Source organism: Heptranchias perlo, chromosome 19 (genome assembly GCF_035084215.1).
Source record: "Heptranchias perlo isolate sHepPer1 chromosome 19, sHepPer1.hap1, whole genome shotgun sequence".
NCBI lineage: Eukaryota > Metazoa > Chordata > Chondrichthyes > Hexanchiformes > Hexanchidae > Heptranchias > Heptranchias perlo.
In genome coordinates this window covers 47,214,777-47,235,903 of record NC_090343.1, presented here as the reverse complement: position 1 = coordinate 47,235,903, position 21,127 = coordinate 47,214,777, and the positions used below count along the sequence as shown (strand labels likewise).

The 21,127-nt window shown below is 50.9% G+C and overlaps 1 protein-coding gene across 3 annotated transcripts in view; it reads left to right on the top strand.

Moving 5' to 3' along the window:
• The first annotated feature begins 17,432 nt into the window (after window positions 1-17,432).
• The window catches only part of si:dkey-11f4.7 (piezo-type mechanosensitive ion channel component 2), a 156,381-nt gene continuing 152,686 nt past the window's right edge, over window positions 17,433-21,127 (top strand). For 2 of the 3 annotated variants that reach the window (XM_068000710.1, XM_068000709.1), the window contains exons 1-3: window positions 17,433-17,735; window positions 19,324-19,492; window positions 20,782-20,995. In XM_068000710.1, coding sequence (XP_067856811.1) covers window positions 19,379-19,492; window positions 20,782-20,995 — 328 coding nt within the window. In that variant the 5' untranslated portion in view covers window positions 17,433-17,735; window positions 19,324-19,378. The remainder of the gene's footprint in view (window positions 17,736-19,323; window positions 19,493-20,781; window positions 20,996-21,127) is intronic. The other variant, XM_068000708.1, reaches the window with a different exon arrangement.

The window sequence follows — 21,127 nt, the reverse complement described above, 5'->3', positions numbered from 1 at the left end:
GGTGACGGTTCTCCCACAGTGCTGTTAGGAAGGGAGTTCCAGGATTTTGACCCAGCGACGATGAAGGAACGACGATATATTTCCAAGTCGGGATGGTGTGTGACTTGGAGGGAAACGTGCAGGTGGTGTTGTTCCCACGTGCCTGCTGGTCTTCTCCTTCTAGGTGGTAGAGGTCGCGGGTTTCGGAGGTGCTGTCGAAGCAGCCTTGGCGAGTTGCTGCAGTGCATCCTGTGGATGGTACACACTGCAGCCACAGTGCGCCGATGGTGAAGGGAGTGAATGTTTAGGGTGGTGGATGGGGTGCCAATCAAGCGGGCTGCTTTATCCTGGATGGTGTTGAGCTTCTTGAGTGTTGTTGGAGCTGCACTCATCCAGGCAAGTGGAGAGTATTCCATCACACTCCAGACTTGTGCCTTGTCGATGGTGGAAAGGCTTTGGGGAGTCTGGAGGTTAGTCACTCGCCGCAGAATACCCAGCCTCTGACCTGCTCTTGTCGCCACAGTATTTATGGATGGGATACAGTTGTCTGTATGAAAGAGTGGGGAGATGCATGAGGTACAGTGTCTCTATGAAAGGGTGGGGAGAAGGATGGGTTCCAGTGTCTCTGTGAAAGAGTGGGGAGATGGATGGGGTACAGTGCGTGTGAAAGAGTGGGTAGATGAATGGGGTACAGTGTGTGTGAAAGAGTGGGGAGATGGATGGAGTACAGTGTGTGTGAAAGGGTGGGGAGATGGATGGGGTACAGTGTGTATGAAAGAGTGGGGAGATGGATGGGGTACAGTGCGTGTGAAAGAGTGGGGAGATGGATGGGGTACAGTATGTGTGAAAGGGTGGGGAGATGGATGGGGTACAGTGTGTGTGAAAGAGTGGGGAGATGGATGGGGTACAGTGTGTGTGAAAGGGTGTGGAGATGGATGGAGTACAGTGTGTGTGAAAGGGTGGGGAGATGGATGGGGTACAGTGTGTGTGAAAGGGTGGGGAGATGGATGGGGTACAGTGTGTGTGAAAGGGTGGGGAGATGGATGGGGTACAGTGTGTGTGAAAGGGTGTGGAGATGGATGGAGTACAGTGTGTGTGAAAGGGTGGGGAGATGGATGGAGTACAGTGTGTGTGAAAGAGTGGGGAGATGGATGGGGTACAGTGTGTGTGAAAGAGTGGGGAGATGGATGGGGTACAGTGTGTGTGAAAGAGTGGGGAGATGGATGGGGTACAGTGTGTGTGAAAGAGTGGGGAGATGGATGGAGTACAGTGTGTGTGAAAGAGTGGGGAGATGGATGGGGTACAGTGTGTGTGAAAGAGTGGGGAGATGGATGGGGTACAGTGTGTGTGAAAGGGTGGGGAGATGGATGGGGTACAGTGTGTGTGAAAGGGTGTGGAGATGGATGGAGTACAGTGTGTGTGAAAGGGTGTGGAGATGGATGGAGTACAGTGTGTGTGAAAGGGTGTGGAGATGGATGGAGTACAGTGTGTATGAAAGAGTGGGGAGATGGATGGGGTACAGTGTGTGTGAAAGGGTGGGGAGATGGATGGGGTACAGTGTGTGTGAAAGAGTGGGGAGATGGATGGGGTACAGTGTGTGTGAAAGAGTGGGGAGATGGATGGGGTACAGTGTGTGTGAAAGAGTGGGTAGATGGATCGGTTGTGTTTGTTGGACGGGATCCAGTGTCTCCATTAACTCGAGCGGTGAGAGTTGGATGTTGGAGATTGACTTTGCGTAAGGAGTGAGCTGTTGAAAATCCAGTTCTTACTTTGCTTTTTCCTTTTTTTAATATTAAAAATCTATTAAATATGAAGTAAAAATCGCTCACAATGAACCAGAATGCATCATTTTTGATGTAATTCAAATGTTTCGAGGAGCCCATACCCCAGGTCCCCGCTAGAAGTCAATCACCAGTTTTGTTCCCTCTGCGATTTGCTTTCCCTTTCGGCCTTTCATGTGCTGTTTTATTATCTCCAATATGAGTAAAGAAATGATGTGTATTCCCCGACTTAAACTACACAGCCCTTTTTCATTCATCGGGACCACTCTTGATTTGTCAGCATTAGTTTTTGGTGCCATTGATCAAGTTTTGCTGGTTTTCTGGGCCGGGATGTATGTTGACAGCTGTTTCAAAGTGAGTTTCTTTTTCCTTTTATGCTCAATAGTTAGGAGCACTGCCCAGTGTAAAAGAGACTCGCATTTCTATAGCGCCTTTCATGTCCTCAGGACGTCCCAAAGCGCTTCGCAGCCAATGAAATAATTTTGAAGTGTAGTAACTCTTATAATGAAGGGAAACACGGCAGCCATTTTCTGCACTGCAAATTCCCACAAACAGCAGTGTGAAAATGACCAGATCAACTATTTCCTTGATGTTGGTTGAGGGATAAATATTGGCCAGGACATAGGAGAACTCCCCTTACTCTTCTTCAAATAGTTCCATGGGATCTTTTACATCCACCTGAGAGTGCAGACAGAGCCTCAGTTTAACATCTCATCCAAAAGACACCACCTCCAACTGTGCAGCACTCCCTCTATAGTTCACTGGGGGTGCCAGCTTGCATTATGAACTCAAGTCTCTGGAGTGGGGGTGGAACCCACAACCTTCTGACTCCAAGGCAACTGAGCCAAGGCTAGAACCTAAGATCTCACCCCAGTAATACCAGGTCCTGAATCCCTGGCCCCATTCCCAAAGCTCTTAGGTCCTAGGGCAACCCCCAATGCTGATGTCCGTCCCCGCTTAATACTATAAGGCATAACACTCCCTAAAAAACCTCTAGGCCCATGAGAAATGACACGAGAGATCTGCTAGCCATTAATACCAATCTTGCGTTAGCATGTGTCTGCTTTAGGTGTAACAGTTGATATGTCGTACTCTAGACTTTACATGCCAGATCACACTTCATTACAGATGCAAAAATAACCTCAAGAAGAAATCCAATCATTGACCTGGTGCCTGGAATTTACAAGTTGTTACAACTACGCCCTGACTGACCGCAGCAATTTATAAGGAGCTTCAATTGCCTGGATTGGCTTATTTAGAGCAATGGCCTCAAAGGCAAAGGCCAGATTAGCGTTAAGCATCATAGTGTGGTCCAGACCCCTGATTGCCCTTGAGCAACGTCACAGGAGATCTGCTAATATGTGATCGGGTTTTAACTATAAGATACTGATGGATCAACTGAGAATTCATGTTGGCAAATGGAAGGAAGTGTTGAACGTTTTGATATATCAAAAGAGCAAAAGAAACCAACCTTTTTTAAAAAAATGTTCCTCACACCAAAAGTTTTTAATAATTTATTGGGGGGGAGGCTTTGGTGTGTGGACTCATGCAGCTAACTCTTCATCTTCATCTTGGGACTGTGAATAAAGAGCATTTGCTGATCAGACAGAGGCTGGGATTTCCTCCTTTATCTGTACTGGTGTTAAGGTGGCCATTGGCGGCATGGAGGTTTGCACACGCAGAAAAGCCATTTTCCTGATATGAACCCCACTCCACGAATCACCATCTCCACGACAGGCGCTGCCTCATTATGGCGAGCAGAATGAGGGCGAGATGGTCTTTCTGTAAGAAACTCCTTCCTCATCACCCAGCCTCCTGATGGAGTGACTGGCTTCAAGCTGCCAGGCCATCTTTAGTGCGAGGTCAACTGTTTTAGATGTGGGATGGGAAGGTGTGTGACAAATGACCACAACTGGGGACTCAGGAACAACCCTCCAAGTAGCTGCAGCTGAAGAGTCCACACATCTACTTACATAGAATGTACAGCACAGAAACAGGCCATTCGGCCCAACAGGTCCTGGTCGATGTTTATGCTCCACACAAGCCTCCTCCCTCCCTACTTTATCTAACCCTATCAGCATATCCTCCTAATCCATTCTCCCTCATGTGTTTATCAAGCTTCCTCTTAAATGCATCTATACTAGTCACCTCAACTACTCCATAAGAACATAAGAAATAGGAGCAGGAGTGGGCCATACGGACCCTTGAACCTGCTCCGCCATTCAATAAGATCATGGCTGATCTTCAACCTCAACTCCACTTTCCTGCCCAATCCCCATATCCCTGGATTCCCTTAGAGTCCAAAAATCTATCGATCTCAGCCTTGAATATACTCAACGACTGAGCATCCACAGCCCTCTGGGGTAGAGAATTCCAAAGATTCATATCCCTCTGAGTGAAGAAATTTCTCCTCATCTCGATCTTAAATGGCTGACCCCATATCCTGAGACTATGTCCTCTAGTTCTAGACTCTCCAGCCAGGGGAAACAGCAAATCAGCATCTACCCTGTGAAGCCCTCTCAGAATCTTATATATTTCAATGAGAACACCTCTCATTCTTCTAAACTTCAGAGAGTGTAGGCCCATCTACTCCATCTCTCCTCATAGGACAACTCTCTCATCCCAGGAATCAATCTAGTAAACCTTCATTGCACCGCCTCTAAGGCAAGTATATCCTTCCGTAGATAAGTAGACCAAAACTGTACACAGTACTCCAGGTGAGGGCTCACCAAAGCCCTGTACAGTTGCAGCGAGACTTCCTTACTCTTGTACTCCAACCGCTTCCTTATTGCTTGTCGTACCTGCATGTTAACTTTCTGTGTGTCTTGTACAAGGACACCCAAATCCCTCTGCACACCAACATTTAATAGTTTCTCACCATTTAAGAAATATTCTGTTTTTCTATTTTTCCTAGTAGCAAGTTCCACACTCTCTGGGTAAAGAAGTTTCTCCTGAATTCCCTATTGGATTTATTAGTGGCTATCTTATATTTACCGCCCTTAGCTCTGGTCCGCCCTGCAAATGGAAACATCTTCTCTAAGTCGACCCTATCAAACCCTTTCATAATCTTAAAGGCCTCTATCAGGTCACCTCTCAGTCTTCTCTTTTCCACAGAAAAAAGCCCCAGCCGGCTCAATCTTTCCTGATAGGTAGAACCTCTTAGTTCTGGTATCATCCTAATAACTCTTTTTTGCACCTTCTCCAGTGCCTCTATATCCTTTTTATAATATGGAGACCAGAACTGTTCACAGTACTCCAAGTATGGTCTAACCAAGGATCCATACAAGTTTAACATAACTTCTCTGCTTTTCAATTTTATCCGTTTAGAAATTATCCTCAGTACTTGGTTTGCTTTTTTTTATGGCCTTGTTAACCTCAGCTCCTCCACTCTTTTAGGCTCTTATTATCCAAGAAGTATGTGGCCCCCTTATTCTTCCTATCAAAATGTAATACATCACACTTACCTATATTGAAATTCATTTGCTAATTACATGCCAATTCTGCAAGTTTTCCTGTATTTTGTCGCAGTACTCCTCAGTATTGACTACACCCCCAAATTTGGTGTCATCCACAAATTTTGAAATTGTACTTCTGATTCCCAAGTCCAAATTGTTAATGTAAATAGTGAACAACAGTGGTCCCAGCACTGATCCTTGTGGAACATCGCTTCCCACCTTTTGCTAGTCTGAGTAACTACCTTTAATCCCTACTCTCCACTTACTGTTTTGTAGCCAACTTGCTATCCAGTCTGCTATTTGTCACCTGACTCCACATGCTCTGACCTTAGTCATGAGTCTACTATGCTGTACCTTGTTGAAGGTCTTTTGAAAATCCAAATATATTACATCTACTACATTACCCTTGTTTACTCTTTCTGTTACTTCTTCAAAGAATTCAATAAGGTTGGTCAAGCATGACCTTCCCTTTTGAAATCCATGTTGACCATTCTTTGTTATATTTTTGGTTTCCAAATGTTTTTCTATTACATCTTTGAGTAAGGATTCCATTATCTTTCCTACCACCAACGTTAAGTTAATTGGCCTATAGTTCCCTGGACTTCTTCTATCTCCCATTTTTAAATACAGGAATCACATTAGCTGTCCGCCAGTCCTCTGGCACTATTCCCTTTTCTAATGATTTTTTATATATATGTAATAGTGCCTCTGCTCTCTCTTCCCTAACTTCTTTTAATAAGAAGCAATGCGGAAGCATTCCATCCAGACCAGGGGTTTTATCCTCTCTAAGTTTGATTAGTTTATCAATTATCTCCCCCCTTTCTACCTTAAATGTCTTTATATCTTTCTTGGTTGCATCTTCTGATGCCATGCCCACCATATTAGTCTCCCTGGTAAATACTGAGGCAAAGTAATTATTTAATATTTCTGCTATTTCGCTGTCATTACCTGTGAGTTTATCTTGTGTATCCCTTAGTGACCCTATCCTTATCCCGATTTTCTTTCGTTATTTATGTGTCTGTAGAATACTTTACTATTTCTTTTTATATTCCTTGATAATTTAATTTTGTAGTTCCTCTTTACCTTCCTAATTGTTTATTTAACTTCTTTCCTAAATTTTTCATATTCCCTTTTGTCATCCTTTCCTTTATTGTCTTTGTACTTAAAGTATGCCTTTTCCTTTAGTTTCAATTTTGCCCTTATATTTTTTTTATCTATCCAAGGTGTATGGCGTATCGTAGTTTGTTCTTGCTTTTTAGTGCAATATATTTCTCCTGGGCATTATTGATCATTGTTTTAAATGTTTCTCACTGCTGTCCTATTTCTTTGTTTGTCAGTAAATTTTTCCAGCTTCTTTTCCCTAGTTCCATTCTCATCCCCTGAAAATCAGCTTTTTTCCAATTTACTACTTTGGTCTTTATCTTACTTATGTCCTTCTCAATAAGATCTTAAACCTTATTATATTATGATCGCTATTGCCTAGATGTTCCCCAATGCTTACTTCTCTTACCTGTTCTGGATCATTTCCCATTACTAGATCCAGCAGTGCTTCCTCTCTTGGGCTTTTTACCTCTTGGGTAAGAGAAGAGTCCTACACACCTTGTAAAATCTCCAGTCCCTGTACCCCTTTATCTATCTCTTCTTACCAGTTTATTTGGGGATAGTTAAAATCTCCCATGATTATTATTCCATGTCCTTTACTCATGTCACATACTTGCTTACATATTTTTTCCTCCACCTCCTTTCCACTATTAGGTGGTCTGTAGTATACCCCTATTAGTGATCGATCCCTTCTCATCTTTTATTTCAATCCATATGGAATCTGTTTCTATCCTTTTCTTAGTTATGTCCCCTTTTTCTACTGCCATTGTGTTATCTCTAATTAGTACAGCTACTCCACCCCCTTCCTTCCCTATCCTTTCTGATTATATTATAACCTGCAATATTTAATTGCCAGTCCTGTTCTTTATATAGTCATGTTTCAGTTATTCCAACTACATCCTCGCTACAGATTATTGCCTCCAGTCACCCTGTTTTATTTTGGACACTGTGTACGTTGCTGTACAGGCATTTTAATTCATCTTTAATCATTCCTTTTACTTTATTTTTAACAGTCCTTTTATACTTCTGTTTCATAACTGTATTTTTTCCTTGACCTGGTCTGATCTTTACACTCATCTCCTGCTTCTTTTATCTTTAAGCTTTCGTTATTGCTACCAGATCTCTCCCCGCATCTTACTAGTTTAAAGCTTTGTTCACAGCCCTATTTATCCTTTCTGCTAGGACTCTGGTCCCATTTCAGATCAGGTGGAGCCCATCCCAGCGGTACAGCTCCTTCCTGTCCCTGTACTGGTGCCAGTGTCCCATGAAATGGAACCCCTCCTTCCCACACCATTCTTTCAGCCACGCATTCACCGTCCTGATCTGCCTATCCCTTTGTCAATTAGCACGTTGCTCGGGGAGTAAACCTGAGACTAACACCCATGAGGTCCTGATTTTTAACTTTGTTCCTAGCTTCTGATATTCCCTTGGCAGGACCTCCTCCTTGTTATTCCTTATGTCATTGGTGCCAACATTGACCATGACAACTGGATCGTCCCCCTCCCTTTCCAAGTTCCTCTCTAATTGCTCTAAGATGTCCTTTACCCTTGGACCAGATAGGCAACACACCCTCCTGGACTCATGGTCGCAACTGCAGAGGACGCTGTCTATTCTCCTAATTATCGAATCCCCTATGACTACAACCTTTGTATTCTGATCTCCCCCCCAACCTTGGACTGCCTCATGCTCCACGTGCCATGGTTAGCATTCTGGGCATCTTCCCTGAAGCCTTCACCCTTATCCTCACAGGCATTTAGTACTTCGAACCTGTTGGATAGGACCAGTGTCTGCGGGACCTCCTTCTCTACCTCCCCCTGCCTTATGTGTCGGAGTGTCTCTAACTCATACTCCAGCACAAAGATTCTTAGCTGGAGTGTCTCGAGCCAGAGACATTTACAGCAGATGTGGCAATCTGGGACAGTCTCACTGTCCACAAACTCCCATATATTACAGTCCCAACACACAGCCTGTACTGCCATTTCTAGTTTTTTTAAATTTAATCAGTAGTTTACTTTTAGGACTAATAGAATCACTTGAGATCTAGATTATAATTAGTAAATGGATTTAGTTTGATTTCAAAATAAATAGTAATTACATAATCTTTAAAATTTTATGTATTTTTTATTTAAGTCTTAAAAGTTTTATAAGTTGATAGATTAGTTTGCAATCCCTTGGTTTAAATTGCTTAGCACCTCCTTCCCCCTCTGCACCTAATTCCCACACTCACCACAATTCCCAGTTGAAAGTCGTCATTCTGTTAGCACATCACTGGGTTAGAGGTTCACTCGCAGTCTTTACCAACCTCTGTGCTGAAGCTCATTGGCAAATGGCTGCTGATTTCATGCTGGTCTACTATGAGGACTCAATGCTGACCCAAGGCTACTGAATGACTGAATCGTGTGTGATGTCTACCTAAGCCCCATGACACTTCAGACATTTTTAACATTTTTGACATACAGGGCTCAATTTTAAAAGCCAAGTCCGGGTACGTTGGGGGCAGGGGGGGGGGCGGGGGCAAAGAAAATCGGAGCAATCTGGAGCAGGAACGAATCGTGGCTCCAACCTGTCGACTTCCGCACTTGACCCAGAGTCAGGCCGGTGGGACGATATTTAAAGCAGCAAATGTACTGCATTGAGTTACTTACAGTAGTTTATTTTTTGCCTTTTGGGCAGTTAAAACGATTTTGAACTTACCTGGGCAGCTTTCCCACAGCTTTCGATTCATGCCTGGTGAAACCAGGGCTGGATTGGTGAAAAATAGACTAAATAAATAAAATAAAATTACATTCACATTGTAAAAAAAACAAATAAACATACCTTCCAAAGATGTCACCTGCACCCTCCTCAGATGTCCAATGTCTTACCCCCCCTCCGATCTTTGTCTCTCCCCCTCCAATGACCGATTTCTCCCCTCTCCCCTCCGATCTTTGTCTCTCCCCACGATCTCTCTCCCAACAGCCTGTTGGCTCGGGACTGCAGTAACCTGAGATTCCCCAGCTGCTGATACACACAGGCAGGAACGACTTTTGAACTAAAGTAACCTGAGCTCAGTCCTGGCCTCAGCTGCCTGGAACCGGTTTGAATTAAACCAAGTTTTGTGAAAGACAAAGGAAATGTGATAAGACACAAGTCCTTATTTAGGAAAGGAGTAATGAGGTAATGCTACCTAAGTCCTTGGGACAGAGCCAATGAGAAGAAGACCCAAGCAAAAGCGATTAGGCCTAAACCAAAGGGAGAGAGACAGCACAGCCTGAAGAGATAAGATTCGGAATAAGAATGAAGGATCTGGGGCGTGGAGCCAGAGCAAAGACTCCGGAGACCAACCATCGCAGAAGTGGAAGACCCTACGTCAGGGACGTAGAGACGACGTCGAAAGAGAGGGAGAACGGAACGCCTGGCCAGCGTCAGCTCTCCTTTTCGGGTATTATCCTTTATATTCTGTGACCACTCAGGGAATGTCAGAGAAACCTAGTGGGTGTGCGTTTAGATCTTAGTTTGGGTATAAGACTGTATAACCTGGTGTAAACTGCATGTCTATATCTAACCAGACGTATAAGCTATATGTATATGATCTAACGGCGTGAATAAAGTGAATTGAGAGTTAAGAGAGAATTGACTCTTCTCCTCTGTGTACTAAGCCAGTAACCATAACCGGTGACCTCCGGTCAACAGGCCAATGAGATCTCTCTCTCTCTCTCTCTCTTCTCCCACCGCCCCCCCCCCCCCTCCCACCCCAGGATGTGCAGCTTCTGTTGGCAGCTAGCTTGTCAATCAGGCTGGCTGCTGAGTGCCAAACCCGGAAGAGGCTTTAATTGGCCTCATTAGGGTTGCAATCATCACAACCACCTACTTCCCTTCTGGGTTTGGCGCCTGCAAATCACCCCCCCGCCTGCCTTTCAAAATTGAGCCCGTAGTTTATCTCCTTACTTTATAGTTTTGTATTTTGAATGTTCCCCCCCCCAGTCTTTATTGTACGACTTGTGCACTTATAAATAAATAAATCATCCTCTTCTTACTCACTGGTAAGGCATTCGCCCGCTGTAACCTGAATGGCATCGATAGCACCCTCTTCTCACTCTGCATCACTCACTCTGACCGGCTTTTTGTGGTCCCATTCCCCAACAGCCAGGCTGGGTTTCCCTCCTCTTACAATGTGAAGGCTTTTAAACCCGAGCTTGGCATCGCCAAGCCACCACTCCTTGATTTATCTCATCTTTTCTTCGACTCTTTGCATCCTTGGTCCTTCACCTGGGGTTCTCAATCAATTCCACTTCTTGGTGCGGGGGGGGGGGGGGTAATTTTAATCTAATCTGCCCGGTGGGAAGCTGAGGGTCACAACAATCTCTTGCTGAGAGGGTTCGGTTAAAATGGCCCCCTTCCCCCCACTGCCCTTATTTCCACTCCAGGTTATGGAGCAGTTTTCAGTGTTCTCTTTCCTGAAGCCAATCTCGGTGCCGTTCCTGAAGAGGTTCTCCAAGCCGGTTTCACCCTCGCCTCTCCGCCTGTGAGTCAGAAGGCCATGGGTCCCACTCCACAATCTTGCACACAAAATCTAGGCTGGCACTTCAGTGTAGTGACGAGGGAGAGCTGCACTGATGGAGGTACCGTCTTTCGGATGAGAAGTTAAACCGAGGCTCCGTCTGCCCCCCTAGGTAGATATAAATGATCCCATGGCACTATTTTGAAGGAGAGCAGGGGAGTTCTCCCTGGTGTCCTGGCCAATTTTTATCCTTCAACCAACATCACTAAAAACAGATTATCTGGTCATTATCGCATTTCTTTTTGTGGGATCTTGCTGTGCACAAATTGGCTGCCGCATTTCCTACATTACAACAGTGACTACACTTCAAAAGTACTTCATTGGCTGCAAAGTGTTTTGGGACATCCTGAGGTCATGAAAGGCATGATATAAATACAAGTTCTTGCTTTCCTTCCTTCCTTGCAGTTCAATGTCTGAAACCCCAGTCAGCGTCACTCCCCCGTTGGATCGTCAGATAGAGAACACCCGAAACGACACCTCACTGATGATGTTCCTTCTGTTTCAGGGCACACTGGGCGTCTACTCAAAGCCTTGTCTGTCACCAGCTTCATCTTCTTGCTGCTGCAGCTGGGATTTCAAGTGGCATTCTATTACGTACAGAACAACGGTAAGACAGTCATGTGCTGTTGCAGTGACACAGGCTGAAGCAGTCTTGTTTATACGTAGGAGTTACAGCACAGAAAAAGGCCATTCGGCCCAACCAGTCCGTGTTGGCGTTTACCCTTCACGTGAGCAAATAGTTCTAATCACATTCACCCGCCCCGTTCCCTGTCACATCAACCCCTTTTCCTTCATCCACCTCTCCAATCTCATCTTCAATGTTGACACAGTTTCTGCCTCAACCACTAACCCTGGAAGTGAATTCCACAGCCTCACAACTCTCTGTGTGAAGAAGTATCTCCTGCCCTCAGTTCTAAATCTCTTACATTTAATCTTGTATCTATGGCCCCTCGCTCTAGACCCTCAACAGCTGTAAACAGTTTGCTTCTATCTCCCCTGTCCCATCCTGTCATAATTTTAAACACTTATCTCAGATCTCCATGTTCTAATGAAATAAGTCCCAATGTTTCAAATCTTTCTTTGTATTTATATTTCCCCAAACCAGGCAGCATCCTCGTGAATCTGCGTTGTCCCCTCCCTAAAGCTTCAATAACCTACAGTGTGGAGCCCAAACTGCACACAGCACACTAACGGAGGTCTGATTAAGATTTTATATAGATTCATCGTTCTATACCTTGTGATAAAACTTGGCATTGCATTCACTTTTTTTCAAAGTCTTATCAACCTGAGGTGTTGCCTTTAATGACCTGTGAACTTATACTCCCAAGTTAAGGGAGTCACATTGTCGCAGAGACACAGGCTAAGACAGTCACATAGGCCCCAATATTTAGGGGAGGCAGGAAGGGTGCGAGTGAGGCCGGAAACGGCCGAGAAACCCGGCAAGGCCGGGGATGCAGAGGTCCTGCCGAATTTAATGGCAAGACCTCATTATCATTCATTTCTTCCGTTTCCTGCCTGGCAGCCAGCCAGATTGACAGCCTGGGAAAACCAGGAGGCCGCAGCCGGTGATCCTTGGGTATGGTCGCCGGCAATTGGGAAGAAGGAGGATCGGCATTCAGGCTCCTGGGGGGGAGATAGGTTGGCCATGATCGCAGCAGGAGGGAGAGAGGTCAGTCATGATCGAGGCATGGGGGAGAGAGGTTGGCTGTGATCGCGGTGGGGGGAGAGAGGTCGAGCCGTGATCGCGGTGGGGGGAGAGAGGTCGGGCCGTGATCGCGGTGGGGGGAGAGAGGTCGGGCCGTGATCAAGGCATGGGGGAGAGAGGTCGAGCCGTGATCGCGGGGGGGGGGGAGAGAGAGGTAGGGCCGTGATCGCGGTGGGGGGAGAGAGGTCAGCCGTGATCGAGGCATGGGGGAGAGAGGTCAGTCATGATTGAGGCATGGGGGAGAGAGGTCAGTCATGATTGAGGCATGGGGGAGAGAGGTCAGTTATGATCGAGGCATGGGGGAGAGAGGTTGGCTGTGATCGCGGTGGGGGGAGAGAGGTCGGGCCGTGATCGCGGTGGGGGGAGAGAGGTCGGCCGTGATCGCGGTGGGGGGAGAGAGGTCGGGCCGTGATCGCGGTGGGGGGAGAGAGGTCGGCCGTGATCGCGGTGGTGGGGGAGAGGTCGGGCCGTGATCGCGGTGGGGGGAGAGAGGTCGGCCGTGATCGCGGTGGTGGGGGAGAGGTCGGGCCGTGATCGCGGTGGGGGGGGAGAGAGGTCGGGCCGTGATCGCGGTGGGGGGGGAGAGAGGTCGGGCCGTGATCGTGGTGGGGGGAGAGAGGTCGGGCTGTGATCGCGGTGGGGGGAGAGAGGTCGGCCGTGATCGCGGTGGTGGGGGAGAGGTCGGGCCGTGATCGCGGTGGGGGGGGAGAGAGGTCGGGCCGTGATCGCGGTGGGGGGAGAGAGGTTGGCTGTGATCGCGGTGGGGGGGGAGAGGTCGGGCCGTGATCGCGGTGGGGGGGGAGAGGTCGGGCCGTGATCGCGGTGGGGGGAGAGAGGTCGGGCCGTGATCGCGGTGGGGGGAGAGAGGTCGGGCCGTGATCGCGGTGGGGGGAGAGAGGTCGGGCCGTGATCGCGGTGGGGGGGGAGAGGTCGGGCCGTGATCGCGGTGGGGGGGGAGAGAGGTCGGGCCGTGATCGCGGTGGGGGGAGAGAGGTTGGCTGTGATCGCGGTGGGGGGGGAGAGGTCGGGCCGTGATCGCGGTGGGGGGGGAGAGGTCGGGCCGTGATCGCGGGGGGGGGGGAGAGAGGTCGGGCTCTGATCGTGGTGGGGGGGAGAGAGGTCGGGCCGTGATCGCGGTGGGGGGAGAGAGGTCGGGCCGTGATCGCGGGGGGGGGGGAGAGAGGTCGGGCCGTGATCGCGGTGGGGGGAGAGAGGTCGGGCCCTGATCGCGGGGGGGGGGGAGAGAGGTCGGGCCGTGATCGCGGGGGGGGGGAGAGAGGTCGGGCCGTGATCGCGGCGGGGGGAGAGAGGTCGGCCCTGATTGCGGGGTGGGAGAGAGGTCGGGCCGTGATCGCGGTGGGGGGAGAGAGGTCGGGCTCTGATCGCGGTGGGGGGAGAGAGGTCAGCTGTGATCGCGGTGGGGGGAGAGAGGTCGGGCTCTGATCGCGGTGGGGGGGGAGAGGTCAGCTCTGATCGCGGTGGGGGGAGAGAGGTCGGCCCTGATCGCGGTGGGGGGAGAGAGGTCGGGCCGTGATCGCGGTGGGGGGAGAGAGGTCGGGCTCTGATCGCGGCGGGGGGAGAGAGGTCGGCCCTGATCGCGGTGGGGGGAGAGAGGTCGGGCTCTGATCGCGGCGGGGGGAGAGAGGTCGGCCGTGATCGCGGTGGGGGGAGAGAGGTCGGGCTCTGATCGCGGTGGGGGGAGAGAGGTCAGCTGTGATCGCGGTGGGGGGAGAGAGGTCGGCCCTGATCGCGGGGGGGGGGAGAGAGGTCGGGCCGTGATCGCGGGGGGGGGGAGAGAGGTCGGCCCTGATCGCGGGGGGGGGGAGAGAGGTCAGCCGTGATCGCGGCGGGGGGAGAGAGGTCGGCCCTGATTGCGGGGTGGGAGAGAGGTCGGGCCCTGATCGCGGCGGGGGGAGAGAGGTCGGCCGTGATCGCGGTGTGGGGAGAGAGGTCGGCCCTGATCGCGGTGGGGGGAGAGAGGTCGGGCCGTGATCGCGGGGGGGGGGAGAGAGGTCGGGCTCTGATCGCGGTGGGGGGGGAGAGGTCGGCCCTGATCGCGGTGGGGGGAGAGAGGTCGGCTCTGATCGCGGTGGGGGAGAGAGGTCGGGCCGTGATCGCGGGGGGGGGGAGAGAGGTCGGGCCGTGATCGCGGGGGGGGGGAGAGAGGTCGGCTCTGATCGCGGTGGGGGGAGAGAGGTCGGGCCGTGATCGCGGTGGGGGGAGAGAGGTCGGGCCGTGATCGCGGTGGGGGGAGAGAGGTCGGCTCTGATCGCGGGGGGGGGGAGAGAGGTCGGGCCGTGATCGCGGTGGGGGGAGAGAGGTCGGGCCGTGATCGCGGTGGGGGGAGAGAGGTCGGGCCGTGATCGCGGGGGGGGGGAGAGAGGTCGGGCCGTGATCGCGGTGGGGGGAGAGAGGTCGGCCCTGATCGCGGTGGGGGGAGAGAGGTCGGGCCGTGATCGCGGGGGGGGGGAGAGAGGTCGGGCCGTGATCGCGGTGGGGGGAGAGAGGTCGGGCCGTGATCGCGGTGGGGGGAGAGAGGTCGGGCCGTGATCGCGGGGGGGGGGGAGAGGTCGGGCCCTGATCGCGGTGGTGGGGGGGAGAGGTCGGGCCGTGATCGCGGTGGGGGGAGAGAGGTCGGGCCGTGATCGCGGTGGGGGGAGAGAGGTCGGGCCGTGATCGCGGGGGGGGGGAGAGAGGTCGGGCCGTGATCGCGGTGGGGGGAGAGAGGTCGGGCCGTGATCGCGGTGGGGGGAGAGAGGTCGGCCCTGATCGCGGTGGGGGGAGAGAGGTCGGGCCGTGATCGCGGTGGGGGGAGAGAGGTCGGGCCGTGATCGCGGTGGGGGGGGAGAGGTCGGCCCTGATCGCGGTGGGGGGAGAGAGGTCGGGCTCTGATCGCGGTGGGGGGGGAGAGGTCGGGCTCTGATCGCGGTGGGGGGGGAGAGGTCGGGCTCTGATCGCGGTGGGGGAGAGAGGTCGGGCCGTGATCGCGGTGGGGGGAGAGAGGTCGGGCTCTGATCGCGGTGGGGGGGGAGAGGTCGGGCTCTGATCGCGGTGGGGGGGGAGAGGTCGGCCCTGATCGCGGTGGGGGAGAGAGGTCGGGCCGTGATCGCGGTGGGGGAGAGAGGTCGGGCCGTGATCGCGGTGGGGGAGAGAGGTCGGCTCTGATCGCGGTGGGGGGAGAGAGGTCGGGCCGTGATCGCGGTGGGGGGAGAGAGGTCGGGCTCTGATCGTGGTGGGGGGGAGAGAGGTCGGCCCTGATCGCGGTGGGGGGAGAGAGGTCGGGCCGTGATCGCGGTGGGGGGAGAGAGGTCGGGCCCTGATCGCGGTGGGGGGAGAGAGGTCGGGCCGTGATCGCGGTGGGGGGAGAGAGGTCGGGCCCTGATCGCGGTGGGGGGAGAGAGGTCGGGCCGTGATCGCGGTGGGGGGGGAGAGGTCGGGCCGTGATCGCGGTGGGGGGAGAGAGGTCGGGCCGTGATCGCGGTGGGGGGAGAGAGGTCGGGCCGTGATCGTGGTGGGGGGAGAGAGGTCGGGCCGTGATCGCGGTGGGGGGAGAGAGGTCGGCCCTGATCGCGGTGGGGGGAGAGAGGTCGGGCCGTGATCGCGGTGGGGGGAGAGAGGTCGGCTCTGATCGCGGTGGGGGGAGAGAGGTCGGGCTCTGATCGCGGTGGGGGGAGAGAGGTCGGGCTCTGATCGCGGCGGGGGGAGAGAGGTCGGGCCGTGATCGCGGTGGGGGGAGAGAGGTCGGCCCTGATCGCGGTGGGGGGAGAGAGGTCGGGCCGTGATCGCGGTGGGGGGAGAGAGGTCGGGCCCTGATCGCGACGGGGGGAGAGAGGTCGGCTCTGATCGCGGTGGGGGGAGAGAGGTCGGCTCTGATCGCGGTGGGGGGAGAGAGGTCGGGCCGTGATCGCGACGGGGGGAGAGAGGTCGGCCCTGATCGTGGTGGGGGGAGAGAGGTCGGGCCCTGATCGCGGTGGGGGGAGAGAGGTCGGGCCGTGATCGCGGTGGGGGGAGAGAGGTCGGGCCCTGATCGCGGGGGGGGGAGAGAGGTCGGGCCCTGATCGCGGTGGGGGGAGAGAGGTCGGCCGTGATCGCGGTGGGGGGAGAGAGGTCGGGCCGTGATCGTGGTGGGGGGAGAGAGGTCGGCCCTGATCGCGGTGGTGGGGGAGAGAGGTCGGGCCGTGATCGCGGTGGGGGGAGAGAGGTCGGGCCTTCATTGCAGTGGGGGGGCAACCCACCTGTGGGAGCCCGATTTAAATATGTTAATGGAATGTCCCGCCTCTCCACGGCGGGTCACTCAGACGCCATGAAACCCGCTGTCGTTAAAAACAGCAACGGGCGTGCACGAGGCAGGTTGGGGTTGCATTCCCCGTTTTTCCATCTTAAACCTCTCCTGCCCATTGTGGGGGCGGGGGGTTAATATCAAGGCCATAGTGTTTCAGGGGCTCTGGGTAAGGCAGTCACATGCAACGTCCAAGGGTAAGGCAAGTGCTGTCAGTGATACAGAGTCATAGTATTGCCAGATCTCACCGAGAACTTGCTCCTCGTTCGAGGTTTACTCCTGGATAGGAATCCAATGCAGAGAACGCCCTGTTGTAGAATGTGTACCCCCTTTTACCATCTTCACACTGGTGTAGCCCAGATTGGTGTTTGCTTCCTGTTCTACATGTTGACTTCTCATGTACAACATGCAGTGATAGAGGGCAGCAGCTGATGTGGTTTCTGAAGATTGTCTGAACCACTTGGTGGAATTCCTGTAAAGTACTCATTGTGCAGAGCAATGGCCTTGCCCTTGGTCACTGCCTGTTGTTGACGTACCCGGTATAGTTTGTTCAGTATTATCACTCCTGGCTCAGTGTGTCTGGTTGTATTTATGCTCTCCTTGTTTCAAGTCTGATCCTTAGTCCCCAAAATCAAACCTTGCTTCAAGTTAGACCTGCAGGACTGACTAACAGGAAAAGGAGTCGCGCGGTGAGCCTGAAACCTCAACCTTATCCGAAGGATCTGGAAATCACAGCTTCATGATACGGGATTCAAAGCTGTCATTCTTCATGCTCAGGTTGTGTTTGGTAATCAGCAGAACGGAGTTATAAAACCACTGACCGTTAAACAATTTGCTGTCGTCTTCCTACAGGCACAGATTGGGAGAGTGCGCTCTGGCACATAGGAATAGTCAGGTAAGTGGTGGCAGTGAGTTGGGAAATTAGAACTTGTGATGCAGAATTAATGGTTCTTTCATTATACAGCCGTAAATGTGCCTCATGGGACCATCCTATGCTCTGTTGAACGTCCAGAATTCACACAGTGACCTTGTGAACACTATTTGATATTGCTACATATTGCAACACCATTGTGGAAACCAAACATTAATGTGTGTTTGATATGATAATTATTATTGCCCATCCACCATCTCTACCTCCCCCCCTTACCACAATTATATTTTCTCAATTAGTCACAAACTGAATTAAAATTTGATATAACTAATGACTTATATCAGCCCTCAGTCCCATCCTAATGCTGTGAATAACTGTGACATATACTAAGACCCACTGTTAGCCCAGTGCAGTGAATAACAGGTACACTCCCATCTCTACTGCCATCATCGCTGGGTCAAAATCCTGGAACTCCCTACCTAACAGCACAGTGGGAGAACCTTCACCACACGGACTGCAGCGGTTCAAGAAGGCAGCTCACCACCACCTTCTCAAGGGCAATTAGGGATGGGCAATAAATGCCAGCCTTGCCAGCGACGCCCACATCCAATGAACGAATAAAAAAAAGTCTGGGGCAGTAACAGACACTCCATCACCCACTGCCAGTCTGGGACAGTAACTGTGAGACACTCCATCACCCACTGCCAGTCTGGGACAGTAACTGTGAGACACTCCATCACCCACTGCCAGTCTGGGGCAGTAACAGACACTCCATCACCCACTGCCAGTCTGGGACAGTAACTGTGAGACACTCCATCACCCACTGCCAGTCTGGGACAGTAACTGTGAGACACTCCATCACCCACTGCCAGTCTGGGACAGTAACTGTGAGACACTCCATCACCCACTGCCAGTCTGGGACAGTAACTGTGAGACACTCCATCACCCACTGCCAGTCTGGGACAGTAACTGTGAGACACTCCATCACCCACTGCCAGTCTGGGACAGTAACTGTGAGACACTCCATCACCCACTGCCAGTCTGGGACAGTAACTGTGAGACACTCCATCACCCACTGCCAGTCTGGGACAGTAACTGTGAGACACTCCATCACCCACTGCCAGTCTGGGACAGTAACTGTGAGACACTCCATCACCCACTGCCAGTCTGGGACAGTAACTGTGAGACACTCCATCACCCACTGCCAGTCTGGGACAGTAACTGTGAGACACTCCATCACCCACTGCCAGTCTGGGACAGTAACTGTGAGACACTCCATCACCCACTGCCAGTCTGGGACAGTAACTGTGAGACACTCCATCACCCACTGCCAGTCTGGGACAGTAACTGTGAGACACTCCATCACCCACTGCCAGTCTGGGACAGTAACTGTGAGACACTCCATCACCCACTGCCAGTCTGGGACAGTAACTGTGAGACACTCCATCACCCACTGCCAGTCTGGGGCAGTAACAGACACTCCATCACCCACTGCCAGTCTGGGACAGTAACTGTGAGACACTCCATCACCCACTGCCAGTCTAGGGCAGGAATTTGTTCATATCCATTTGCAATTTTTAAAAGTAATTTTCGGGTTCTCTATTTCTTTCAGGTTGAATGAAGCCGATGTTGGAAATGCCATTCGGCTGGTTTTCCCAGATGTGGGAATGTTCATTGGAAGCTTGGCTGCTTTCATCATATGTAGGAAACTGGTGATCGATGCAGGTACACACAAGGCAGCCCAGGATCGTGCATGGAATGTGACTCAGAACGAGGGAGAGGTAAGGAGGAAACCTGCTTCTCACAATCTTCAGTCTAACTGTCTTAAAGTCACGGCCCATCATTGGCAGATAGTGGTAGTGTGCAGAAGATCAGTGTAGGTGGAGGCAGAGAGCTAGGTGCAAACGCTAAATCTAAACCTTTTTTGATACCAGTTGACCTGTGGTTTGTTTTTAAATGAAAATTGATTGGCCGTATCAGTTGACACCTCTACCCCTTACTAATTAGCCTCCATTAATCGGTATAAATGCATGGGCTGCTTTTAAGTCTAGCCCCAGGCTTGTGGGGGCCTAGTCATTAGACTTCCCTATGGTTGAGTGTTAGTTGAACATATATATTTTCATAGTTGAGTTCACTTCAACTTTCAGATAAAACTTATAAACTTTGAGAGCTCACTTCACTTTTCAATAGGAACAGGAGTAGGCTGTTCAGCCCCTCGGGCCTGTTCCGCCAATCAATGGCTGATCTGTACCTCAACTCCATTTACCCGCCTTTGCTCTATATCCCTTTATGCTCTTACCTGATTTCACTCCTAAATGACCTGGCTCTAATTTTAAAATTCTACCCTCTTGTTCTGGATTCCCCCACCAGAGGAAATAGTTTCTCCGTATCTACCCTATTGAATCCCTTTATCATTTTAAACATCTCAATTGGATCAACAAAAAGAGCTTGCATTTATATAGCTCCTTTAACATAGTAAAACATCCCAAGGCACTTCATAGGAGCATTATCAGACAAAATTTGACACCGAGCCACATAGATATTAGGATAGGTCAAAGCTTGGTTGAAGAGGTAGGTTTTATGGAGCGTCTTAACGGAGGAGATAGGTAGAGAGGTCGAGAGGTTTAGGGATGGAATTTCAAAACTTAGGGTTTGAACACAAGAATGAGAATTTTAAATTCAAGGCATTGCCGGACTGGGAGCCAATGTAGGTCAGCGAGCACAGGGGTGATGGGTGAACGAGACTTGGTGTGAGTTAGGATACGGGCAGCAGAGTTCCAATGACCTGAAGTTTACAGAGGGTGGAAGTTGGGAGGCCGGGCAGGAGAGCATTGGAATAGTCGAGTCTGGAGGTAACAAAGGCATCACCCCTCAACCTTCTAAACCCAAGAGAATACAAGACAAGTTTATGCCACCTGTTCTCATAAGTTAACCCTTTAAGCCCTGATATCATTCTGGTGAATCTGTGCTGTACCTGTTCAATTAAGTTGGAAAATTCCAACAAGATCATGTTTATCCATGAAATAGCTTCTTACCAGCATGTTTAACTTTGACCTTCTCCGCTACTCAGGAAGAGGTTGAAGAAACAGAGTCTGAAGAAGAATCCGACTGCGAGTCGGACTCTGAGGAAGAGGAGGAAGAAGCATCGCCAGAAGATAAAGCAGAAAATGAAAAAAGCTTCGCTCAGAAACTGGCTTTATTGATGGTGGGAATTAAAGAGACGGTTGGAGATCTGATCATGATGGCGGGGAAAGCCGTTGTAACTATTCTGCTATGTTTTGCAGGTCTGTATCTTTCAGTTACTGAATACACACACACTTCTGAAATATATTTAAAAAGAATGGTTACCATTCCAAAAGCAACATTAAAAACAAAAACACAATGTGGTGAGAGTGCTGCGAGTCCCTGCTCTTAAT